Raw genomic sequence first — 24,048 nt, forward strand, 5'->3', positions numbered from 1 at the left:
TCAGAAATGATCTGGAATTAGGAGTGAGCAGTGGAGTGGCCAAGTCTGCGGATGACACCAAATTATTTAGGGTGGTTAAAACAAAAAGGGATTGTGAAGAGCTCCAAAATGATCTCTCCCAACTGGGAGAATGGGCATCTAAGTGGCAAATGCGGTTCAGTGTAAGCAAGTGTAAAGTGATGCACATTGGGGCAAAAAATCCCAACTTCAAGTATAGCCTGAGGGGATCTGAGCTAACGGTGACCAAGCAGGAAAGAGATCTTGGGGTTGTGGTGGACAGTTCAATGAAGATGTCAACCCAGTGTGTGGCTGCTGTAAAAAAGGCAAACTCCATGTTAGGCATAATTAGAAAAAGGAATTGACAATAAACCTGCCAATATCATACTGCCCCTATACAAATCTATGGTGCGACTGCACTTGGAATACTGTGTCCAGTTCTGGTCAACCACACCTAAAAAAAGATATTGTGGAGCTGAAACAAGTGCAGAAAAGGGCAACTAAAATGATCAAGGGGCTGGAGCATCTCTCCCCTATGAGAGAAGGTTACAACAGCTGGGATTGTTTAGCCTGAAAAAAAGGAGGGTAAGGAGAGACATGATAGAGGTCTACAAAATCATGCATGGTGTGGAGAATGTGGATAGGGAAACATTTTTCTCCCTCTCTCAAAATACTAGAACCCAGGGTCATCCTATGAAGCTGATTGGTGGGAGATTCATGACAGATAAAAGGAAGGACTTCTTCACATAATGCATAGTTAAACTATGGCATTCGCTACCACAGCATGTAGTGATGGCCACCAATTTGGATGGCTTTAAAAGGGGGCTGGACAAATTCCTGGAGGAAAAGGCTATCAGTGGTCACTAGTCTTGATGGCTATGTGCTACCTCCAGTATCAAAGGCAGTAAGCCTATATACACCAGTTTCTGGGGAACATGGGTGGGAGGGTGCCCATGTTCCCCAGCAACTGGTGTACATAGGCTCATGTCCTGCTTGTGTGTTCCTGGTCGACAGCTGGTTGGCCACTGTGTGAACAGAATGCTGGACTAGATGGACCCTTGGTCTGATCCAGCATGGCTCTTCTTATGTAGTAGATTTTCATATTATTATTCACCTCATATTACTGGGGCACTTGGAAAATCTGGTAGGGATTGGCAGGTACTGTCTTGGAATGGCTCTGTGCCTCCCTAGCCAAGTGTGTCTAGAAGGTAGTGGTGGGGCATTGTTTCTCTTTATCTTGGTAGTTCTCTTGTCCACAAGGCTCTCTCTTATCTCCATTGCTGCTTGACTTCTATGTAAAACCTTGGTGTAGCTATTTCAGAGTGAGATGTCATGAGATGTCCAGCTCAATTTTTTCATTTTCAGTTATAAACCACTGTCTGGAGATAGTGGTGGACTGGATGAAAAGTCAAACTGAATCAAGACAAAATAGAAGTGCCAGTAGCTGGTGGTCTCTTCCTTTTGTTGGTCAGGTGTGTGGCTTAGTTACCTTGTTGGACCAGAAAGCTCAGGTAGTGCCTGTAATCAGCTATACCTGATTAAGCTGTCCTTTTTCTGAAGGAAAGATGCCTAGTCACTGTCACTCTGCATTATCACTTCACTTCAAGGACTGACTATTTCAGTGTGGGTTACACTGATTTAGGCTGCAGTCGTGTGCACTCTTATCTGGGAGCAAGTCTCATTGAACTCAGTGGGACGTACTTCTAAGCAGACATGCATAGTATTGCATAGTATCGCAGCGTATGACTCTTTTTCAAGTGCCTTGTAGGAGTATGAAGGATTCATACGAAGGATTCAACATGTGTATTCTAGGTCATGAGCCAGTGCAAATTCAGAAAGCCTGAGTTTCTGTATTGTCGTTGAACTCCTGTTTGGCCAAGGTTTGTCTCTCCCCCTCCTTTGCATTCCTGATCCAACTGCAACAATCCATATATTTCAACATGATTATGCTAAATTTATATAATGTTGTTTATGCAGACATCCAAAGGATACTGTTCCCAAAATAATCATGTCAGGCTCTGTAGATTAGATTCCAATTTGTGCAGAATAAGCTTTTGTGTATATTTAGCTTCATGTTCTCTTCTTACACAAAAGACTGTGATCCAAAACACATCCTCCTTGAAGAAGAGGTCCGTCTTCTCCTCCACCTTTTTTGTGTGTGTGTGTGTGTAATTATCAAGCATAATTATACAAAATTATGTATGGGCTGGGATGTTGGAAATCCAGTTGATTTCTGAGGACAATGACTGGACATGCTGTTGAAAAAGAAAAATTCTGCACTGATGAGATTATTATTCATGTACTGATGCATTTTTGATTTATGTTTATTTCAGGCTCTGCTTGATGCTCAGAACCTTCTGAGAGCTCAAATCACAAATTTCACTTTCAACCTGGGATTTTCAGGGAAATTTTACCACACAGGTAAGAGTGAAGAAAAAACAACAACCGTAAAATCACTCTCTATCTGTTAGTGTCCTTGCAATGCATAGGAACTGAAATTGATTTTGGTGCTGCAGCTTTGTGCTATAAAACAAAATGAAATGAGAGTGAAGAACTCTTAGCGCCTGAGGGAAGAAGAAATCTTCCTTCAGGAGGATAAAACTAGAAAATCAATCAACTCTTCCTTATGTTGTGAATTTTACAATGTGAGGTACCTTGGCACTCAAGTGGCAAACATTTTCACTATTGTATCTGCCTGTAGGGCTCTTGTATTATCCACTATAATGTCATAGTTCTGACATTCTGGTACTGTAGCAGTTCCACTGTCTCATGATCAATCTACAAGGTTCTTGCAATGTATTGATGTCCCGAGTATCATTTTGGGAATTGCCAACCAAAGCAGCAAATTCTAGACAGATGCTGATGAAAAGATATTTCTCTTAAGATCTTGGGTCTAAAGTCATTAAAAATATTTCACATCTGAGGCTGAAACTCCTGCATTGTAAAGTTTGAACTGGTATGTGAGTTCAAAGGGAATTGTAGAAGCTTCCATCCTCCTCATCCTATCCTCATCACAACAACCCTGTGGGATAAGTTTGGCTGAGGGTGAAGTGGGTTTGCATGTAATGTGAAGCCACCATGGGGACATTTCCCTGCAGGGCTTGTTTTCACTGCTGTGGCCGCCATTCTGAATATTCAAGCCACAGCAGGGGTACGCCATAGCTTGTTGTTACATACAAATCTGGCGAGGGTGGCTTGTAGGGGTGGTTGACAAGCTACGCACAACCCTAAAACAGCCCATAAGTTCTGGGTGGCTTGTCAAACACCCGAACAACCCGCCCTTGCCAGGTTTGCACATAATGACAAGCTATGGCATGCCCCTGCCATGGCTCAAATATTCAAAATGGCAGTGACGAGAAGCCCTGTGGGGAAATTTTTCCATGGTGGCTTCTCATTATGTGTGAACCCGCTCAGTGTGTGACTCACCCAAAGTCACTCAGTGACTTTCATGGCTGAGCAGGGATTTGAACCTGGGCCTCCCCAGACCTAGTCTGACACTCTAACAAGATGAATAAATGTCAGTGTGTTGATGCCGGTTGGTCTGGTTTTAAATTTCTAACAGTAGAGTCCTATGCATGTCTACTGAGAAGCCACATTGACTTCAATGTGACTTACTCCCAGCCAAAGGTGTACAGGATTGCAGCCTAAATTACTTTACATAAATATTGGATTCACCTACAAACATCATCTTTCTTTTGATGAGTGATGGCTCATTGTTTGGTAACTCTAAGCCATTAAACACAAAAATCAGCATTATTTATCATTTTTTTAAAAAACGTGTTTTTCAACTGCAAAATTTTGCCATTTATTTCTGTAGAGTCATCTTTTAATTGTACTAATAACAAATGTACAAATGATTATGGAACACATTTAAGTAAAATATCAACTGCTTCTATTTGAATTTAAAGTCAAATCTGTGACACAGTGTACACTGGATATCTTAAATTGTAGGTAGAAATGGCCAAGCTATCTAAACCTCACCTTGGATAAATTTGGAAATTACCTGAGTTCATCTGGTGTGGAAACTGGAAGAACTTGGGGAATCATTCCGAGCCAATTTCAGGAGACTTTTCCACTTCCATAGGAACAAATGGATCATTTCATTAGGTCCAATAGGGAAGGTTAAAAAGCAGGGTGCATTGAGAAGTTCCCACTCCTGCCTCTCAGATTTTCTCTGGCAGCCCCTTTGTATCCTCACCCACAGGAGCCAATAAAGTGAAAGTGTTCCATTAGTTCCTATTGGGGGAGGAGAGAGAGGGCAGATATGGTGGGTGGGAAACACTGCCCTTGTTCATTGTTTTTTAATTGGCATACCAAATTGGCAAGATGCTCAGGTGCATGTATGTAGTGGCATACCAATTGAGCATAAAATACATGTAAAAGGCTCCAGCCATGTAGGGAGGGTGGGCAGAACAATAAGTGACATGAGGTGCAAGCTCAGAGATAGAGAGAGAGACAAAATGTAGTGCTGAAGATTTATAGCAGGAGAAATGGCTATGCTACCACCACAACTGTCAATATCAGATTGTGCAAAAAGTCCCAGTCTGAATGCACCTCAGTTTACCATAGTCTCATCACCAGCAACAGTCTATAAAATGTCTATGCTGAGAAGCAGGGGAAGGAGTAGCTAATTTGTATCATGGCTGCAGTGAGAACAAGATCTGAGCTCCTCCGATCGCATGCAAAAGGACTACATCTACATAATTACCACAGAACCGATCTCTTTATGTTGGCTCACCCCTGAAATGACCATATTGTGCAATGACAAAGTCATTGGTTTTAATGAACTCCTAAAATCTAATGATCCCAGGCAGGCTACTGCATCATTTCAGCTGCTGTTTCCTTTCTAAAATCACTTGCTTTTTCCACACTAAAAGAGTGGGGAAAAGCATGGATAACAAAAGAGTTGGGGATGGTACACTGGTAGGAAAACAGTTATATCATTGGAAAGATAAGAGTTGAATGAGGCTAACCTCATATACAAAGCGTCAAATCAGGATCTTAAGTCAGTAACCAAATCAAACACAAAGAACAGATTGTTTATTTGTAAGGCTCAGAACTGGTATCATTATAAAAAAAATAATAACAGAAAATAGGTGGTTTAACTAATCTCTCACTTTGGACTAGGAATGTTGGAGAAATCTGCAGTGGTTTCAAATGAGTTCAGATTTCCATGAATCCAACTTGCAGATTCTGCAGTGGACCAGCTTTTTCTGAGTCGCACGGGTTCATTTTGTTACCTTTGTGCGTGATTTGCGTAAATGCGCATCTATGCTAATGCACACTTGCAAATGGATGAAAATTTGGTCAAAATAATTGTTTCCATCAATGAGCAGACGATGGAACAAAAGACGCCTAACAATCCATGAAACACAGATGGAAGAGCTTTAACAAAATCTGTACATCCCTACTTTAGACAGATATTTGGTTGCTAATGTCAAAGGGTGCTTCCAGATGGAGGGCTCCTAGCGCTATGTGCAGCAATTCTGTCATTTTTCCTTAATGGATATTCTGTGTTAAGAAAAAAGATGAAAGAAGTAGCGGGAAAACACGGGAGGGCTAAAAGCAGAAGTTGTCGTTGTCTGGTCCCTTTGTAAAATTCCGTGCTTAAGATGCTGCAATAAAGGCCTCGTCTGGAAGCACCCAAAGAGAAGTTTACACACCTTCCAGAATATACCTGGCTAGATCCCTGGCAAATCTCATGGGGAAGGGAGGTGCATAAATGAGCAGTTACGAAGAACACCTCCAAATGTGTCCTAGATATTCAAACAAAGATTTTTATTAAGAGGATGTTCACAGTTGGTGTTAGAGATGGTGTTGGGACATAGGAACAGAGGTGGGTTATAAAGTGTGAAGTTCTTAAGATTTATTGGCATGACACATCACAAATGACACCTTGAAGTGTGTTGAAGGCTGTAGGAAACCAGTATAGACTATGAAGCTTTGATGCAGTGCACTTCTGGTGATCTGCCCTGAGGAGCTAAATTACTGTGTTCTGCCTAAGCTTGAAACAATCCCCCCTGCCCCAATAAAGCTAACTGATGCAAATATACCTTACCCATATATTTATTTAAAGTGGTTATAGGATTTCATATTGCACAGCAAACATGCACAGTCCTTGTTCTTGTCCGGGGGGCAGGGGGTTGTCTTTGTATACTTAATTTAAATGTGTCATCTAATTCTGTTGGGACCTTAAAATCACCACTGGGAATATTCCCACGATATAGAGAATAGTAGTTTATAAGCAAAAAAATATAAAAATTAAAACCCACTTATCTCAAAACAGGTGTAGATGTGAGGGGGAGGAATCCATATCAGGATATGGTTAGACATTATCACTGCATTTCCATGGCAAGTTTGATGCTTTTAACGCAAAGTGCATCATTTGGCCAAAACCTAAATAATTAATATATATCAATGTGCTATAATATATATTAATATATATTATTAATATAACATATTATAGCACAAATATATATTAATATATATTTGTGCTATATAGTAAGATGTCTCCTATGACATATGGCTTTCAGTATCTCAAAAGTGTATGTACTGCTTTTTTATATGCAAATATATTTAAATCCAATCATCTTCATTATTGATTAATCAACTAAAAAAACTTTATTCAGTTGTGACCTTCTGTTCAAGCACTTTTCATTAGTACTCCCTGCCTTGTCTGTTGTGCTTGTATAATAGGTTTCAATGGTCCATTCTCTTGCCCGGACCTTAGCACTATTCACCAGTCGCTCTGGCAACTATACCTACCAGTAGAGCTGTGGAGTATGTGGAGGGATGTATTTTCTACATAACTTACATCCTTTGCTCTCCAGGCACACCATTTGGTTCTCAGGCTCCACTATGTCTCTAGTCAACCCCCGGCATTCCATTACAAGTCTCAGTCATTCTGGCTTACCCACCACTATGCTCATCCTAGCCCAGGGGTGGGGAACCTCAGGCCCACGGGCCAAATTTGGCCTTCCTGGGGGCCAATGGAGCCTTCCGGGCTTCCCCAGATCACCATACCCCCTTCCCCTGGAACCACCCCCTTTTCCCCAACCACCACTTTTGCAGTTATTCCCCTGATATAAAAGGTAGAAATGCCTCTCCTAGGACTTAATTGCTGGCAGTAAGAGATTTAAGCTAAAATGTGCTGGTATTTTTGTGGTTTTGCTCCTGCCCCCTTTTGCCTTTGGCCCCACCCACCACTGGAATGCAGCCCCGAAAGCTTCTCCAAAATTGGGCTGAAAGAGGTTCAACACCCCTGTCTTAACCTAACTCAGCCTGGTAAAATACAGTCCTATTGCCCAAGTTTTTGCCAGGTTCCTGGGCCTTAGTCCTAAGTTCTCTGGAAAAATCCACACCCTATCCCTTAAACTGGCAGGTGCAGCTTTTGCAAACATAGATGAATTGCCATACTGCTGCTTGTTTTATGGATCAGCACTTAGACGTCTCCTCAACTCACTGGAGGCTGGTGGGTCCAATTTTGATGGGGTTGTGGATCCATTCTGGGTTTCAGTCAGAATTCTAAAGAAGCTATCCAAGATGCTAGACCTGTACTGGGGCTGGGTTTCAGCACCTTGGATAGCTCCTTTAGAGATCTGGCTGGTTCTGACTGAAACCTGGAAAAGATGCACAGCCCCCAAATGAGAGCCACCAGTCTCCACTGCCTCAACTACATGCCTTGAATGACTTGATCAAGTGTGTTGGGCTGTTGGTTGCTTATGAGTTTCTTTTGAGGTTAGCTTGATCTTCCTGCCACCATTTGTTGTGATCTAATTCTAGAATTCGTTGTGCTGCTTCTAATCGTTGTTACAGGAATTTTTAAAAATAGCATGGTAAGTTATATAACTTATTTATTTCTGCAGGAACTGTAGAGGAAGATGAAGGTGATGACCTGTTACTGGGGTCCGTGGATGAATTGTGGTGGTTTCCTCATATGTGGAGCCACATGCAGCCTCATCTCTTCCATAATGAATCATCACTGGTGGAGCAAATGATTCTCAACAAAAAATTTGCCTTAGTGAGTTAAATACATACACTGTTGATTTGGCAGAAGTGTTTTGATTCTATTTTGTAGTATGCATTTTTAAATGTAGTATTTTCTCTTACATTTATGAGGATGCATTGAAATGCCTCCTTGATCAATTTATATGGACTGTCACAAGTCCATATGCCACTACCAGTGGTGGTATGCCTATGTACACCCATTACTCGGGAACATGGGCAGGAGCGTGCTATTGCACTCATGCCCTGCTTGTGGTTTCCTGGTTGACAGCTGGTTGGCCACTGTGTGAACAGAATGCTGGACTAGATGGACCATAGGCCTGATCCAGCATGGCTCTTCTTACGTTCTTATGTCAAATTGCTAAGAAATGCATTTTAATTCGGTCATGGTTATATGATGCCACTGCAGAGGGGTAATAAAATCACAGAGCAGGCGCATTTAGGTTCCAGTACACCGATTCCTTAATTTCAGACCAATTGCCAATACATTTGTTTTTACCAACAAGAGTCCTGTAGCCTGTTCAAATGGATATTGACCATGGCCACTTCTGTGGTCTTGAAGGTATGTTTTCCAGCCTCTAGGATCATGGAAATTGCTACCAGCCCCAAACCATGATTTCTCAGCTGAATAATGGCCATTATCCCTGGCAATAATAAATATGAGAAATATCTGAACCAGTCCTCAGCAATGCAGCTTTGAAGGTCATATATGTATCTACCCCTATCCAGAAAATGCTTTCATATTGGTACATCTTGAGGGTACATAAGGATATGTTGTCTTGTATTCCAGGCTTTAAAATAATTGTATCAAAAATAACGCATGAAATATGTCAACAATGTCTATTTCCCCCTTTTTTTACATGTGGCTATTGTGCTAATATTTCATTTACAACTTATATCACAACATAAGAAGTTAGGGACATCACATATAGTATAATGGTTGCCTGAAAAGCTAAACTCTGCTGCCACCTATGAACAAATGGCAAGACTACAGTACAAAGTAGTAGCTTACTTCTGGAGTTGAGCTTCAAGAACCCCAAGAAAAAAGTTTTCCCGCAACAATTCCTTAAAATGAAATTCTGCATATGTACTCCGAAGTAAGTCTCATTGAGTTCAATGGAGCTTATACCCAGGTAAATGAGAATTGAAGCCTTAAATTTGTATTGTTACCATAGGCTCTTTTTATCTCCCAGATAGCCACAACTATGGCATTAACTGCACAGGAGACACTGATCATGCAGTAATTAAATATAGAATATGTTATAAATACACCAATTTCATTAAGTATAAAAGTTAGCCACTTTCTATGAATTGGGAGCAGATATTTTTTCTTTTATTTTAAAAGTACATTCACAAATGGTCAGCATAAATGGATTCTCTGTGTCCTTTTGACAGCTAAAAGACTGATACTACAACATTGGAAGGATAAACACTCACCTCCTATAATGCAGTGGATGGAGGACCTTACAGTGCTTTCAATAACTGAATGGGTGGCATATACATACCACCTTCGAATGGATACTTATTCAGATATTTGTAGAATTTGTCGAATATTATATGTATTTCATTTGTATTCACTCCTATGAATATATGCAAATCCATGTACATATATTTTTAAAATGGGATTTAAAAAAAAAAAAGTTTGAAGGTTTTGTGGGTGCCCGCAGGTGCCACATTGGGAACTCCTGACATAAGTATTGAAAGTATATTAAGGAAATGATACAAAACCATTTGTATTGGGTATGCCCATTTTGTAGTACCTAGGAAAATTCCAACAGGAATCTTGATTTATTTTTATGTATATCTGAAGTACAAAATAGCAGAAAGACAAAAGGTCTTAATTTGGGTTGGCTTTGTGTAAACATTTTATATCCTGGGAACCTTAGGATGAATGAATAGACGGGTAACAAGGATTTCAATAAATGTATGTGTATCATCATCCTGCACAATTATGCACTATGATTTGGAAAGTGGCCCTTTAGGGGGTAATAATCTTTAAGATTTGACATCTAACAGAGCAAACCTAACTCCCTTGGCCAGCTGCCCAAAGGGATCTGGAGGCGTCAAAGGTGCCTTTCTGCTAGTGGAGAGGAGTTCCACTGGCAAGGGGTCTGCATCTGCCCTGGAAGCAGTTACACACTTGGAAAGGCCTGAAAACAGGGTGTTCTGGGGTGGAACGGGTGGGACCGATGTGATCTTGGATCTGCTGGACCCAAAGCCCCTTTGTTCTCCAGAGAGGTCCTAAGATTGCCCCCACCCAATGCCAGCCTGGAGCTGGCATAATTAATTTGCCCCCATTGGAACCAATGAAGGGGAATCAAAAAATAAAGAACAACATGGGACAAAAAGCAGTAATTCCATTCCTCCACACCTCTCACCTTGGCCATTGTGAGCTTGCCGGGCTTTAGCAGATGACCCAACACTTTGCAGATGTACCACAACGCCATGTAGGATTACACTGTTAAGTATTGCTTTTACATGTAGTGGTCTACTGGGCACACTTTGGGTTATAATCTCATTTTAAGCCTAATTTTTTTTTAAAGGATAAATGGAGATCCATGTTGCATTGATAATTGCGCTATACTCGATACAGCTTCAGAAATCTTGAATCTGTATTCAGCAACAGAAGTACTGAGTAGAAATGTTCAATGCAAATCAGTAGGCTCACAGGAAACACTTTAGGAATTTGCCTTTAAAACAGAATTCAGAAATTGTATTATATTTGCAGATGGGAATCACCAAAGGAGACCCAAATTGAATTTAGTGAAATAAAAAAGTAGAGACTTAAAATCATGGAGGAGCCTTCATTTTAAGCTTTAAAGTATAAAGCTTAGAGAGAGAAAAAAGATTTAAAATCTGGAGGAAAAAATATGCCATTAACAAGCCATATGGGCATTCATCCAGGATTTAAAAATAAGCTACGCAAGTCTCTCTAAATTAATAAGTTACTCAGAGAAGGGCATTTGCATGTTAGCAGACAGCAATTTTCCATCAAAATATCTAGGTAGGAATAAAAGGTCATTACAACAACAGAAAAATCTGGGTGGCGCTGTTGTGGAATAGGAGTCTCATAAAGAGCTTTAATCTACAGAAAGGAGAACAGAAAGACCCATAAAATATTGTATTACAACTTACAATGGGATCTTAGATAAAACAATAATTGCACTGAACTAATCAGTGTGCAAGGAAGCTACTGTATAAGGTCCTATGAAAAAGGAATCTGAAAGACTCAAGCTGACATTTGCTTTAGTTTTTTTTGGAAGCTCTCATTTCTCCTCTTCTGAATATATGTGAAAGGACAAAAATAGATCAACATCTACTGTTAGAATAATATTATAAGGGTCAGTATATAGACATCAAAGACTATCTGCATATCTCTCTCTCTCTCTCTCTCTCCCTCTCTCTCTCTCTCTCTCTCTCTCTATATATATATATATATAAAGCAAATAAAGGTGCAATCCTATGGATGTTTAGACAGAAACAACTCCCAGCATTCCCCAGCCAACTGGTTGGAAATTCTGGGAGTTGGACTTTTTTCTGGCTAAACATGCATAGGATTGTTCCCTAAGGGTTTTAAAAATGATTGATGTTGAGCAACTTCACATGAATTCTCTGGTAGGATCCCCCCCCCCCATTTCAGGTGCTTTTATATTATGCATGGGGCTCTCCATACACTTCATGACTCCATGCTTAATGAAATATGATCATACATCTGTCACAGTTCACAGCTAGGAAAAATGTGTGTTAGGCTCCATAGCATCACCACTGAAAAGCTGGTGGTGGAATGGGGAGAGATTGCTCATTCCTTTGTCATTTTTAATTGGTCATCATAAAGATGTGGTACTGTTGCTTTTGAAGCTGAAGCTCAAATATTTCGTCCACCTAATGCGAAGAGAAAACTCACTGGAAAAGGCCCTGATGCTGGGAAAGACTGAAGGCAAAAGGAGAAGGGGACGGCAGAGATTGAGATGGCTAGATAGCATCACCAATGCAATGAACATGAACTTGAGCACACTCCGGGAGAAAGCGGAGGACAGGAAGGCCTGGTGTGCTATGGTCCACGGGGTCACGAAGAGTTGGACACGACTGAACGACAACATCATAAAGATGTGGTACTGTTGCTTTTGGACTGTTTTCTAATGGACTGACATGACTGCCTACAGTTTTTGTCATATTTTTACTGGCACTGTAGCTGAAAGCAAGATGTGAAAAACAACATTATCACACTTGTTCAAACGTATGCATGGTGGAGCTTTCCGCAGATTAGCTCTGATTGCTTAGCTGTCTTAATTTTATTTTGCTTTGTTTCAGGAACATGGCATTCCAACTGATATGGGATATGCTGTGGCTCCACACCATTCTGGTGTCTATCCTGTTCATGTTCAACTTTATGATGCCTGGAAGAAAGTCTGGAATATCAAAATCACCAGCACAGAAGAATACCCACATCTGAAACCTGCACGGTACAGAAGGGGCTTCATTCACAAAAGCATCATGGTGAGCTGTTTTGTTTCTGATCTTGAATGTTCTGATTACTTCCGAGTTACCTGTGACTTATCTCAAAGGACAAGAAATAATATTATACAGTCAGGGCCAGAAATATTAGAACAAGGATAACTGTTTTGGCAGTTGGCCTGTGTACACCACCACATTGAAGTTAAAAGGAAACACACCCAGATGGGAGCGAAGTCAGGACTTTCAGCTGTAATTCAAGGGATTGGACAAAAGTGGGGCACCAACCATTCAGGAAGGACAGCCAGTGGCATACAAACACACACATCGTTGGTGGCTCATAAGTAATGGAACAAACCAACATCATGTCAAACTTAAGGATCGCCTTTAATACCTGGATGAAAATCCTTTGCAGTCAATGACTGCCTGAAGTCTGGAACCCGTGGACATGACCACATGCTGAGTTTCCTCCCTCGAGATGCTTTGCCAGGCCTTTACTTCAGCTGCCTTCAGCTGCTGCTTGTTTGTGGGTCTTTCTGCCTTCAGTCTTGTCTTCAGTAAGTGACAAGCATGCTCTATTGGGTTGAGATCAGGTGACTGGCTTGGCCATTGAAGAACATCCCACTTCTTTGCCTGGAGAAACTCTTGGGTAGCTTTTGCTGTATGTTTTGGGTCATGATCCATCTGCAATATGAAGCGGCATCCTATCAGTTTGGCAGCATTCGGCTGGATCTGAGCAGAAAGTATAGCCCTACACACTTCAGAATCCATCCTGCTGCTTTTATCAGCAGTCAGGTCATCAATAAACACCAGTGACCCAGTTCCATTGGCAGCCATACATGCCCATGCCATAACACTGCCTCCACCATGTTTGACAGATGATGTGGTATGCTTTGGATCATGAGCTGTTCCTTTCCTTCTCCATACTTTTCTCTTCCCATCATTCTGGTACAAGGTAATCTTGGTTTCATCAGTCCAAAGAATCTTATTCCAGAACTGGGCAGGCCTTTTTAGGTGTTTGCTGGCAAAGGCTAATCTGGCCATTCTGTTCTTGAGCGTTACCAGTAGTTTGCACCTTGTTGTGAAGCCTCTATATTTACATTCATAAAGCCATCTCTTGACTATAGATGTTGACAATGACATGCCTACCTCCACAAGAGCGTTCTTGATCTGGCTAGATGTTGTGAAGGGGTTCCTCTTCACCATAAGCAGAATTCTGCGGTCATCAACTTTAGTTGTCTTCTGTGGTCTTCCAGGCTTTTTGCTGTTGCTGAGCTTGCTAGTTAATTCCTTCTTTTTCAGGATGTTCCAAACTATTGTTTTGGCCACTCCCTCTGTTTTTGCTATCTCTCTGATGGGTTTATGTTGTTTCCTCAGCCTAATTATGGCCTCCTTCACTTGCATGGACACCTCTTTGGACCTCATGTTGGGAGGTCCAGTGAAAAGCTACCAAATGCAAATGTAACACTCAGAACCACCTCCAGGCCTTTTATCTGCTTGATTGGTCATGGGGTACCCAGGAAACAGGCCACACCTGGCCATGCAGCTGCTTGTCACCCATTCGTTCCATTACTTATGAGCCACCAACAATGGGTGTGTGTGTATGCCACTGGCTGTCCTTCCTGAATGGTTAGTGCCCCACTTTTGTCACACCCCTTGAATTACAGCTGAAAGTCCTGACTTCGCTCCCATCTGGGTGTGTTTCCTTTCAACTTCAATGTGGTGGTGTACAGAGGCCAACTGCCAAAACAGTTATCCTTGTTCCAATATTTCTGGCCCTGACTGTAAATGCTCCATATACCAGAAGTTCACATTGTCTGGCCTCAATTGTTCATGCCTTAGTTTCCTCCAGGTTAGATTACTGTAATGCTCTTGATGTTGGTCTGCCTTTGAAGATGGTCTGGAAATTTAAACTAACTTAAAATGTAGCTGCTGGGATTTTGACTGGAGCTCATTGGGTGGAACATACAGCTCTAATGCTCTACCAACATTTTTGGCTACCTGTTTGTTTCTGGGCTCAGTTCAAGGTGCTGATGTTAACCTTTAAAGCTGTTAAGGGCCCAGCAGGGGAAAACATCTTAAGAACTGCCAATTCCCTGATGAACCTGCTCATTCCCTGTGATCATGAGTCTCCATGTCTTAATGCTGCAGGGGATATATATGGCTGGTGGGTATAAGAGACAGCCCTTTGAAGTATTAGGTACTGCTCTGAAGTGTTTTACCTGGTCGTCCCTGCTGATCTGATTTCAGATACTGCTATGGTTTTTGTTAGTTTTATGTTGTGGTATGTTTCTCTTATGATTTTATTGCAATTCAGAATGATGACTGTAAGCTACTTTGAAAAGTGGAGTAAAGAAATCTGTTAAATAAAGGTAAATTTTAATCCAGCAAGGCTGTGCTCACCTGATGCTCCTTTGCACATAGGTTTACTGGCACAAAGCAGGGGTACTGGTACTGCACTTACTTACTATGGAAAGGTGTGCCAGGCAGGGTGACCAAATGTCCTACTTTACAGAGGATAGTCCTCTATTTGAAGGTGTCCTCTGTTTGAAGCCAGTTTAAAAATAAAGAACCATAAGAAGGGAACACAAGGTCTTTGAAGTTGCCCATCAGCAGATAGCACCTGAGCAGTCTATCTGCTGCCCATCAGCAGATAGACTGAGCAGGCACAGGGGTCACCTGGTCAGTTTTCACCACTATGGTGAGATGTATTCTGAAGTACAGTAATTGTTTCTCAGTTTGCATCTACATTTATAACTTAGCATATGCATGTTTTATCAAAATCTGTGTCCTCTTTTTTGGTGGTGCATTTCCTCTTGTGTAAGTGGCCAGCCAATCCATAAGCAGCTTTATTCTGTGCAGTTTCCTATACATAAAAGAAAATAAAAACAAGACCAAACAATGTTAACCATATTTAACACATGATGATATCTCTGAGAGTTAAACACATGCTGATATCTCTTACATTAAAATAACTGGGTCTTAGAGGTGCTTAGCATTGGCTAGAGTAGACCATGCCCTATTTCTGTTCCCACCCCCCACTCCTTAATACTGTTCTATTTTTATACAGGTTCTTCCTCGACAAACCTGTGGTCTTTTTACTCATACAATTTTCTACAAGGAGTATCCTGGTGGTCCAAAAGAACTAAACAAAAGTATACAGGGAGGGGAATTGTTTTTCACAGTTGTTCTCAATCCAGTAAGTAACTCAAATTATTTCAACAGAAATAATCAATGGGCTTATTTTACAGGAGCTATGTCTTTAAGGGCACAATCCTATGCATGTTTAGACAGACAACTGTCTAAAAGCCTTACAACTGCTAGTGTTCCCCAGCCAGCATGTAGGACTTTTGTTCTGTCTAAACATGCATAGAATTGTGTCCTAAGAAATGTTGACTTACAACATTGTCGTAGTATTTTTCTTTAGCCCCTGTCTATGTTATGTTTATGTATACTTTACTATGTGTATTTGGAAAATTTAATAGTCTAGTTTTGGGGTCTACTTGGGATCTTCTGGCATACCTAAACATATCACAAAAGGAACCCGAAAGGGGACAGAGCAGTGTATGGTATTGACAACTACTCTGATCAAGAGCTATCACCATTTCTAAGAATAGAAATATCTTCTATTTGCTTTGTGCTTATCAAGGAGGACATAATTTCACATAGACCACAAAATCACTGAGGAAAGCCACTTAATGCCAATTTGAGACTTATTTTCACACAAAAAAGTAACAAGGGATAATTTGGATCCAAACGGTGTCCTTCTATGAATGGAAAGAATCCTTCCATTTGTGGAAGGGAACCCTTCAATGAATAGCTTCAATATAGCACCTGCTTCCATAAACAGAAGTAGGGTGAGGACATTTTTACCTATTCAACTTGCAGTCCCCCCTGCTACCTCCTGTGCTGTTTTGAAGGATCCTCCCATACTGCGGATCAGATTTTCAGGGAGTCACAGGGTGGCGTAACAAAAAGGGGGAGCCGCGACTTTGAGTGCCCAGTTCAGTGACCAGAACTTTGCTTATGGATCTATGGATATAACTGCATATTCTAAAGTATATTCATTTCCAGATGTTTGTTCCCATACATTTTGAGAATATTTCTTTATTTTTTTAGCAGGAGTATAGGAAGCTTGATAATCAAGAGTCTTTCTTTTTAACTGATTTCAAACATTTTTATCAGCTTAGCTGCTTGTTCTTGCCCTGAACTGAAATAATGAAAGGTAAACCTTTCATTTGGATCCTGAATCAAAATGTATTTGTTCAGTTCTTTATTGTTCCATTGCATTGGGTCACCTTACTGAAGTTAAGCCACAAGAGGAAATTATGGAAAGGTGGTTTATTGGAAAGTAAAGGTCAGAAGTCATACGATGGTTGGAACTATGTTCCAAAAGTATATATCCACAGGGCAAATCTTTTTCAAATACAGCTGAATACAAATTTTGATTGGACCCCACGGTAGAAATAGTCTGATTTCATCTTCTGTTTTGAACTTCTTTTGCTTTAGACAAGAATTAAAATGCATTATTGTAAACAATTTGAAATTTCAGTACTTACCTTAAAATTTATCAGAAATTTTTGCATAACTTGAAACTGGGCAAACAAATGTTGTTCCAGTTGTTTCTTTTGCTTAAAGTATCAGCCTTAAAGTTAATATAATGTGGAAAGGATTACAACCTTAGTTGCTTTATCCTGATGCTTTATAGACTAAGGCCCTCTTCAGAAGTACTTACTATGCATAAGGGTTAGATAAATCAGTCTATTTCCAGTCCATGTCAGTTTCACATATTCACTCCTTCCATCCATTCAATTTCCACATCAGTCTGCAAATTTTTTTTAGAATGAAAATTTGCATTTATTTTTGGATGCAATTTTTCCTAATATTTGCATCTTTGTATGCACTGTTTGCATTGAGAACTGCACTGCAAAATTCAGAGAAATGTGCCCAAAAGATAACTGTTCCACTTTACATATTAGTCTGGAAAGTGTGAATTATGTTGGTTTGCCTAGAAATGCAGAACAAACTAAATTCTACCCATTCATACTACTCTCACATCCAGTCAACATGTGAATGAAGCTGTGTACTCACACCCCCATCATCAGCATGCCTCTCTCTGTGCTTCCAATAACTGCACATTCACTAGAATGCATTAAAGGGGCCCCTACATTTCTATAGCCCATAGGGACTTCACCACAGTGGGGAACACTGTGCGATCAAGGTTCCTGATTGTGCAGACTAGCTCCACCCCTCATGTTGACATATTCTCTGGCCATGCCCCAAAGTCCATATAACATCCCTTTGCACATATTCTTCTGAATAAATACATAGATGTTGAGGGCATAGCCATCTACATGTCACGAATGAATAACAAAAGCATGTGGGAGTAGGATAAACATTAGGAGAAGGACTAGTAATTTCTGTAGATTTAATTTTCCAATCTGAACTATCTCCATTTCAGAGGCAAACCTGGGTTTGCCCCCAAGAACATTCTCAAAATGGAGCTACAGATAATCACAGGTCTTTTATGGCTGTATCTACATGAAACACATGTTCGTTGAATTCATATATTATACTTTTAGGTATAAAAATGTTAGAGGCATCTCTTAAAAAACACACACACAAGTAGCTTCAGACACACAACGTTGTATAACAGCTGAAAGGGAAGTTAAAGTCTATGCCAGTTCAGACAAAAATATCCTTCAAGGTCTAATTATATAATTAAAAGAAGTGTATAAAGTTTCTTTTATATCCTCCACTATCCTGGAAAACAGCCACAAAATGTAAAATGCACAGTACCATATGTGAATGTCTAACATGATATGAGAATTTATATTAACTCACTTTTTCCCAGGCATTCTAAGCTTCCAGATCTTTCAGGTTAAGAAACCTAAGCCGTGTACAGAAAAAAATTTATCTGCTAGTTATAGTTATGGGAAATACAAGAACTTGTGTGGTCAAGTAGCTAGTGGTCTCCTAATGTGTATTCATTTATACAGAATTGGCTTACCTTCCCCATATTGCTGGCTGAACTGTAATCTGATAGCAGCTCTAAAATTACCCCGGCAGCAAAGCCCATTGTGTTCATAAAGCACGTAGAGTGCCTAAACTCCATCAGAGTGTATAAGGAACATTGGAAGTTCATAACATACCATTGACGTTTAATAGCAATTGCACATCTGTAGGCTGCTGCTGACGGACAAACGCATAGCAGTAAACACTCTTATGATGCGATCCTATGCATGCCTACTCAGAATTAAGTCCTCTGAAGTCACTGTAACTTCTTCCCAGGAAAATATGTATAGGATTGCAGCCTTAATATCCTTTATAGCCAATTAGTTAGACTATCTATTAGGAGATAGCAAGGCAGGCTGTGTGATGATAAGGCTGGGATCACCTTAATTCACTTAGGGGTGAAACCCAGAATTGCTTCCTTGTAACTTAAAAGACACTGATGCAATGAATATGAACTTGCGCACACTCCGGGAGTGAGCGCAGGACAGGAAGGCCTGGCGTGCTGTGGTCCATGGGGTAACGAAGAGTCGGACACGACTGAACAACAACAAACTTAAAAGATGGGCCTAGTGTATTTATCCAAATGGGTTGTGTCCTCCTGTTCTTGGTGGAAATTCTCAAAACCATTTTGATTAGGTTAAGGGAAGAGACCATCCTTTCAGCTCATAAAGCACAGGTGCACAACACAAGGCCTGCATGCAGCCTCCCAAGCCATCCCCCCTCCTGAATTTGCCACCAGGGTGGCAGCAAAAAAAAAAGCAATTTTGGAAGAAAACAAGGTTTTCTTCCAAACCTTGGAAAACAAGGAGAACAAGGAGCCAACACCAACACTTGGAAAACAAGGAGCCAACACCTTGTTTGGAGCATAATTGTGCTCCCACAATACTCCCGAAAGCATCTGCACTCTGCATTCCCTTTGTTTCCTTCTAAAATTGTTGCATTTTTTGCTGCTGCAGCAGCCAATTCACCTGCAAGGGCAATTTCAGCAGCAGCAGGGTATGGGCCCCGTGCCTTCCAGAGGGGTCATGTGGCCCCCAAGCCCCAGATGCTGCACATCCTTGTCATAAATCCTTGAGCTTTATGTAACAGATTAATCAGATATCTTTTCAATTATTTTACAACCACTCGTTTTGCCAGTAGAAGAATCATTTTACATTTCTCCAGAGACTCAGTGCAGTATTGTTTTTATTCCTTTTAACTTTCCTAGCTTCATTTGTCCTTAATACCTTGAAGTAGCGTGTGAACTTACTGTTTAGGAAGGAAGGAGAGGCATGATTGTGACAGCTTTTTTTCAGAGTACCTTGTGTTTCTTACTGTCATCAAATGTCTATCTCTCTCTTCTGTCCCAAGGCAGAGATTATTTGATGTATATACATTCTTAAATTTGCCTGCCTGAGTAATTAATGCTACCTATTTTGCTAGGCATACAATTCTTTTATTTTTTGACACGGCTCTAAGGTTTGGCACCTCAGGTGACAATTGACTTCACATTGCATTACTTCCAGACCTGGCTGACTGCCATGCTGATCTTCTTCATTTTCAAGTCAGTGACCCTATTATTGCCATTTATGGTGTTCCATTTTGACAGTACTGTGGTGGCTTTTCTTTGATAAGTCTTGCTTGCTGATCCATAGTATGAACTCCTCTGCCTTTAAGCATATTTTCCTATGTTTTTATTGCTTGCTTCCTTGGGCTACACCACTACTAAAATGTAAAGAGGATAAGGATGTAAATTCTCAGTGAAGCAGCTAATTGTTGCCACAGTAGCCTCCTTTTATGAATTAGGAATGGCTAATTCCTATGGCATATTTTGTTGCCCCACAGATGCTAGGAGGCCTCTAGATCGACCTCACAGGGCCATTGTGCCGCTTCCTAGTGACATGAAAGAACAAGACCTCAAGGAGATGGTTGTGCTGACAGCATTCAGGGCAGTGGTTAGCTTGCAGAAAGTTACATCATGTGAACAGTCTGGAATCTTTCTCTTGCTAGTTCCTAGCCTCTGCAGTATAACCTCAGATTGGATGGAGGCCATCATTCTCTGATAACTCTCTATGCTTTTCCATACATCATTTCTTTGAACAGCAACCTCTTGATCCAAGAATTTTCTCTGTCCTGATCCTGATTGCATTCTCACTGTTCCTTCTAAGGCTATTGACATGCCATAGTAGCAGATGAATAAGTCACAGCAAACCACTCCAGTGGTTCCAGTGTCAAATAAACTATTTATTTATTGTTTATTTGTTAAATGAATAGCCCTCTTTCCTATATAAAATGTCTGATGCAGCTAACAATAATAAAATATACAATAAAATATAATTAATATAACAATAAATGTAATAAGAAATAACAGAGTACACACAACATAACAGTCAAGTAAGAGTAGATTTAAAAAAAACCAGTCAACGGGTCAGTTAAAAACTTGATAAGATTAAAATTAAGATTAAAAACACAGAGCAGCAGAGTGTTTACATAAATAAGGTTCCTTAGGATGGAATGCAACTCACTGAATGAGTCTATTTGGCTTGCCACATGTTTCTTAAACACAGCCTGTTCAAATGCATTCGTTGGTGGTCTGAAAGACTTTGGAATAGCCAAGAGCAAACAAAATGGGAGACTTCCTCTACTTCTCTATAGCTTTTGACCAAAGTAACTGACCTTGTTATCTTAACACATCATTTAAGGAATATGGCAGATGTTTTCTATTGCTCGAAGATGTGCAGTGAGTTTGGGCAAAGTATACAGGATACAGTAGGGAAGACAGTACTGGAAAATGCAACCAGTGTTTTCCAGATAGCAAATTAGCAGCCGTCTTTTCCCCCCTTTCTTTGGATACCCTATTGAACTATAGAATTCCAAACTTTTAAGTAGCTATTTGGAGAAGAAGTAGACAAATGATTCTTAAACTTTGTTGTATTGTAGATCACAGTACACAGTACATTCCTGTGGTTATTACTTGTGTAAATCACAGAGGTGCATTTCAAGATTGTAACATTTCTGTGGGTTAGTAGGTACTCGACTGAACCAATATTTCCCACAAATCAAAACCAATTTAGAGAATGTTCCTGGTTGTGTAGTGTACCATGGAAGTTATTGAAGACCTTCCTATGTGCATTGGAAGTTTTAAGTACACCATCTGTTTTTTTGTTCTTGCTATGAGATACTGCCCCTTCATGGATCACTGCCTTGTTGTGGTGAAGGGGCTTGCGTAACTCAGTGAAGCCATAAGCTATGCCGTGCAGGGCCACCCAAGACAGACAGGTCATGGTGGAGAGTTCTGACAAAATGTGGTCCACTGGAGAAGGAAATGGCAACCCACTCCAGTATTCTTGCCAAGAAAACCCCATGGAATGTATCACAAGGCTAAAAGAGATGACGCTGGAAGATGAGCCCCTCAGGTCGGAAGGTGTCCAATATACTACTGGGGAAGAGCAGAAGGAATTTCCAAGTAGCGCCAGAAAGAGTGAAGCGGCTGGGCCAAAGCCAAAAGGACACTGAGCTGTGGATGTGTCTGGTGGTGAAAAGAAAGTCCGATGCTGTAAAGAAGGCAGAGGATGAGATGGCTAGATAGCATCACCGATGCAATGAATATGAACTTGAGCACACTCCAGGAGAGAGTGGAGGACAGGAAGGCCTGGCGTGCTATGGTTCATGGGGTCACGAAGAGTCGGACACGACTTAACGACTGAACAACAACAACAAATGAGATACTGGCTTTATTTTTAATCTTCCCAGCCTTTATTATCCACATATCTGTGTAGAGAGCCTTTTTCCACTGATGTCTCCTTCCTTTTTTTATGGCACCCTTTTTCTCTCAGAGCTCAGGCCATATCTGCCAGCAGAATTTGCTTGCGTGTGCTTCGTTATGCTGAGAACAATATATAGCAGGGATGTTCTTTGCTAGGGGGTTAAAAAAAGAGGTGCTTGTGTTCAAAATAGTTTCTGCATACTTCACAGAAAACATTTTCTTATCAGAGATAATTTCCAAAATGAAATGACTCTCCTCTGTCTATGTTATAAACTTGCTAATCATCCTATATGTGAAGGTATGCAAGTACTTGAAGGTAACAGTTACCATTAATGTTGTTTATGGAGAGTAGTCACATACACCACACTTCCTCATTCTACACCATTTCAAGTCTTTCTGTGGTCTCATACACAGTTGTTCAGCAGAGGCTATTTTTAGAACTGAGGTAGAAATGCCTCTTAGCCCCCATCTCATACAAAAATCCATACTGCTTAAGGGTTTTCAGATGAAGAATGCTTAACTTTCCTATCAGAATTTTCTCAAGGTGGTGTGCATTGCTTACAGGATGTTTCGCATATGTGGAAATATATGACACCACTCCAAAAAGAACTTCTTAAAAGAGAGATACAATAATTAGTTCTGTTTTCATAGTGTGAAGTTCAGTTTCAGTGAACATTGTTTTTCAAGCCAGTGCTTTGGCTTGATTACAAGCATTACATTCTTCAAAGAATACTAGGTTGGATCCAGATGTTTCTGAATGGAGTTCTGCTTGTGGAAGGTGTTGCTCTTTCTTCAGGTGGCAATTTTCATTGACCTGGTTCGCATATAATGCTAACCCATAGTTTATTTAACCCATGTTTTTTTGCCCTACACAGGATGTATTTGGCAGACAATCAAACAAACTGTGGTTAGTTTTCTCAATCCCTGGGTTGCTTGTTTCCCTCCTACTTCACCCACTCCTTGCTGTATCCCAAATACCTTTGTGGCACTGTAGGAGTGGCATTTTACCACTCTTGCCTGCCACCTCTATAGCATAGGAAAACAACCCACGGTTCTGGGTTCTCACATCACAGCAACCCATGCTTTAAACAACCCAGAGTTCACAACCCAACAGGAAACCATGGGTTCTCTTTCTGAGTTGTTTGTGGTTAACAAACCATGGTTTGTTAGCCCAGCTTGGTTCACACATCACGACAACCCAGAAATCAATGACCCATTGATTAAATAAAGCATGGGTTAGCATTATGTGTGAACCAGGTCATTGAGCCACCCTTCCCCTGTAACATCCAGCTGCCCATAAAAACCTGGATCCCTACAGAATAGGGTGGGGTGGCATAGGGAGCTGTGGTGGGAAGATGACATTGATGAAAACTGCATTCCCCCTTCCTGAATGAAAGGACTCCTTCTATGTACAAGAAAGACTTTGTTGGATCCAACACACTGCATCCATCTATCCATCCACCTTTGTTGCCATTTTAAAATAAATATTCTGGGCTGGCGGAATTATATTTCTATCCTGTGTTTCAAAAGATAAGATGCTACCAGTCTCCTCAGGGCATCTTGTGAATGATAAAGAAACTAAACGTTTATGTTTTCAACCAGATATGAGTGGACACAGAACGCTGCCATTCAGTAGTATATTTGTTTTCTAAGACTTGCTAATAAAACATGACAAGAAGACATTATCAGTCTCTCTGAGCCCGTAGAAGAGCAATTACGCCCAAAGGCCAAGTTGAGTTCAGCATACAAACACACCTGTCTATAAATCTAGGGAAATACTTCTGTATCTCTTTTTGTCCCTGTTTCCTGTCATGTTCACAGGCATTGTACCTTAG

General features: G+C 40.6%; 1 protein-coding gene across 3 annotated transcripts in view; it reads left to right on the forward strand.

The window, feature by feature from the left end:
- Window positions 1–24,048, forward strand: part of LOC146343831 (bifunctional heparan sulfate N-deacetylase/N-sulfotransferase 3) — a 140,041-nt gene that overhangs the window by 74,359 nt on the left and 41,634 nt on the right. For all 3 annotated transcript variants that reach the window (XM_084855907.1, XM_084855905.1, XM_084855906.1), the window contains exons 3-6: window positions 2,331–2,418; window positions 7,863–8,017; window positions 12,313–12,498; window positions 15,524–15,652. In XM_084855907.1, the coding sequence (XP_084712033.1) occupies window positions 2,331–2,418; window positions 7,863–8,017; window positions 12,313–12,498; window positions 15,524–15,652 (558 nt within the window). The remainder of the gene's footprint in view (window positions 1–2,330; window positions 2,419–7,862; window positions 8,018–12,312; window positions 12,499–15,523; window positions 15,653–24,048) is intronic.

Source organism: Heloderma suspectum, chromosome 5 (genome assembly GCF_057233095.1).
Source record: "Heloderma suspectum isolate Gila_16-S chromosome 5, 16-S_ref, whole genome shotgun sequence".
Classification (NCBI taxonomy): Eukaryota; Metazoa; Chordata; class Lepidosauria; order Squamata; family Helodermatidae; genus Heloderma; species Heloderma suspectum.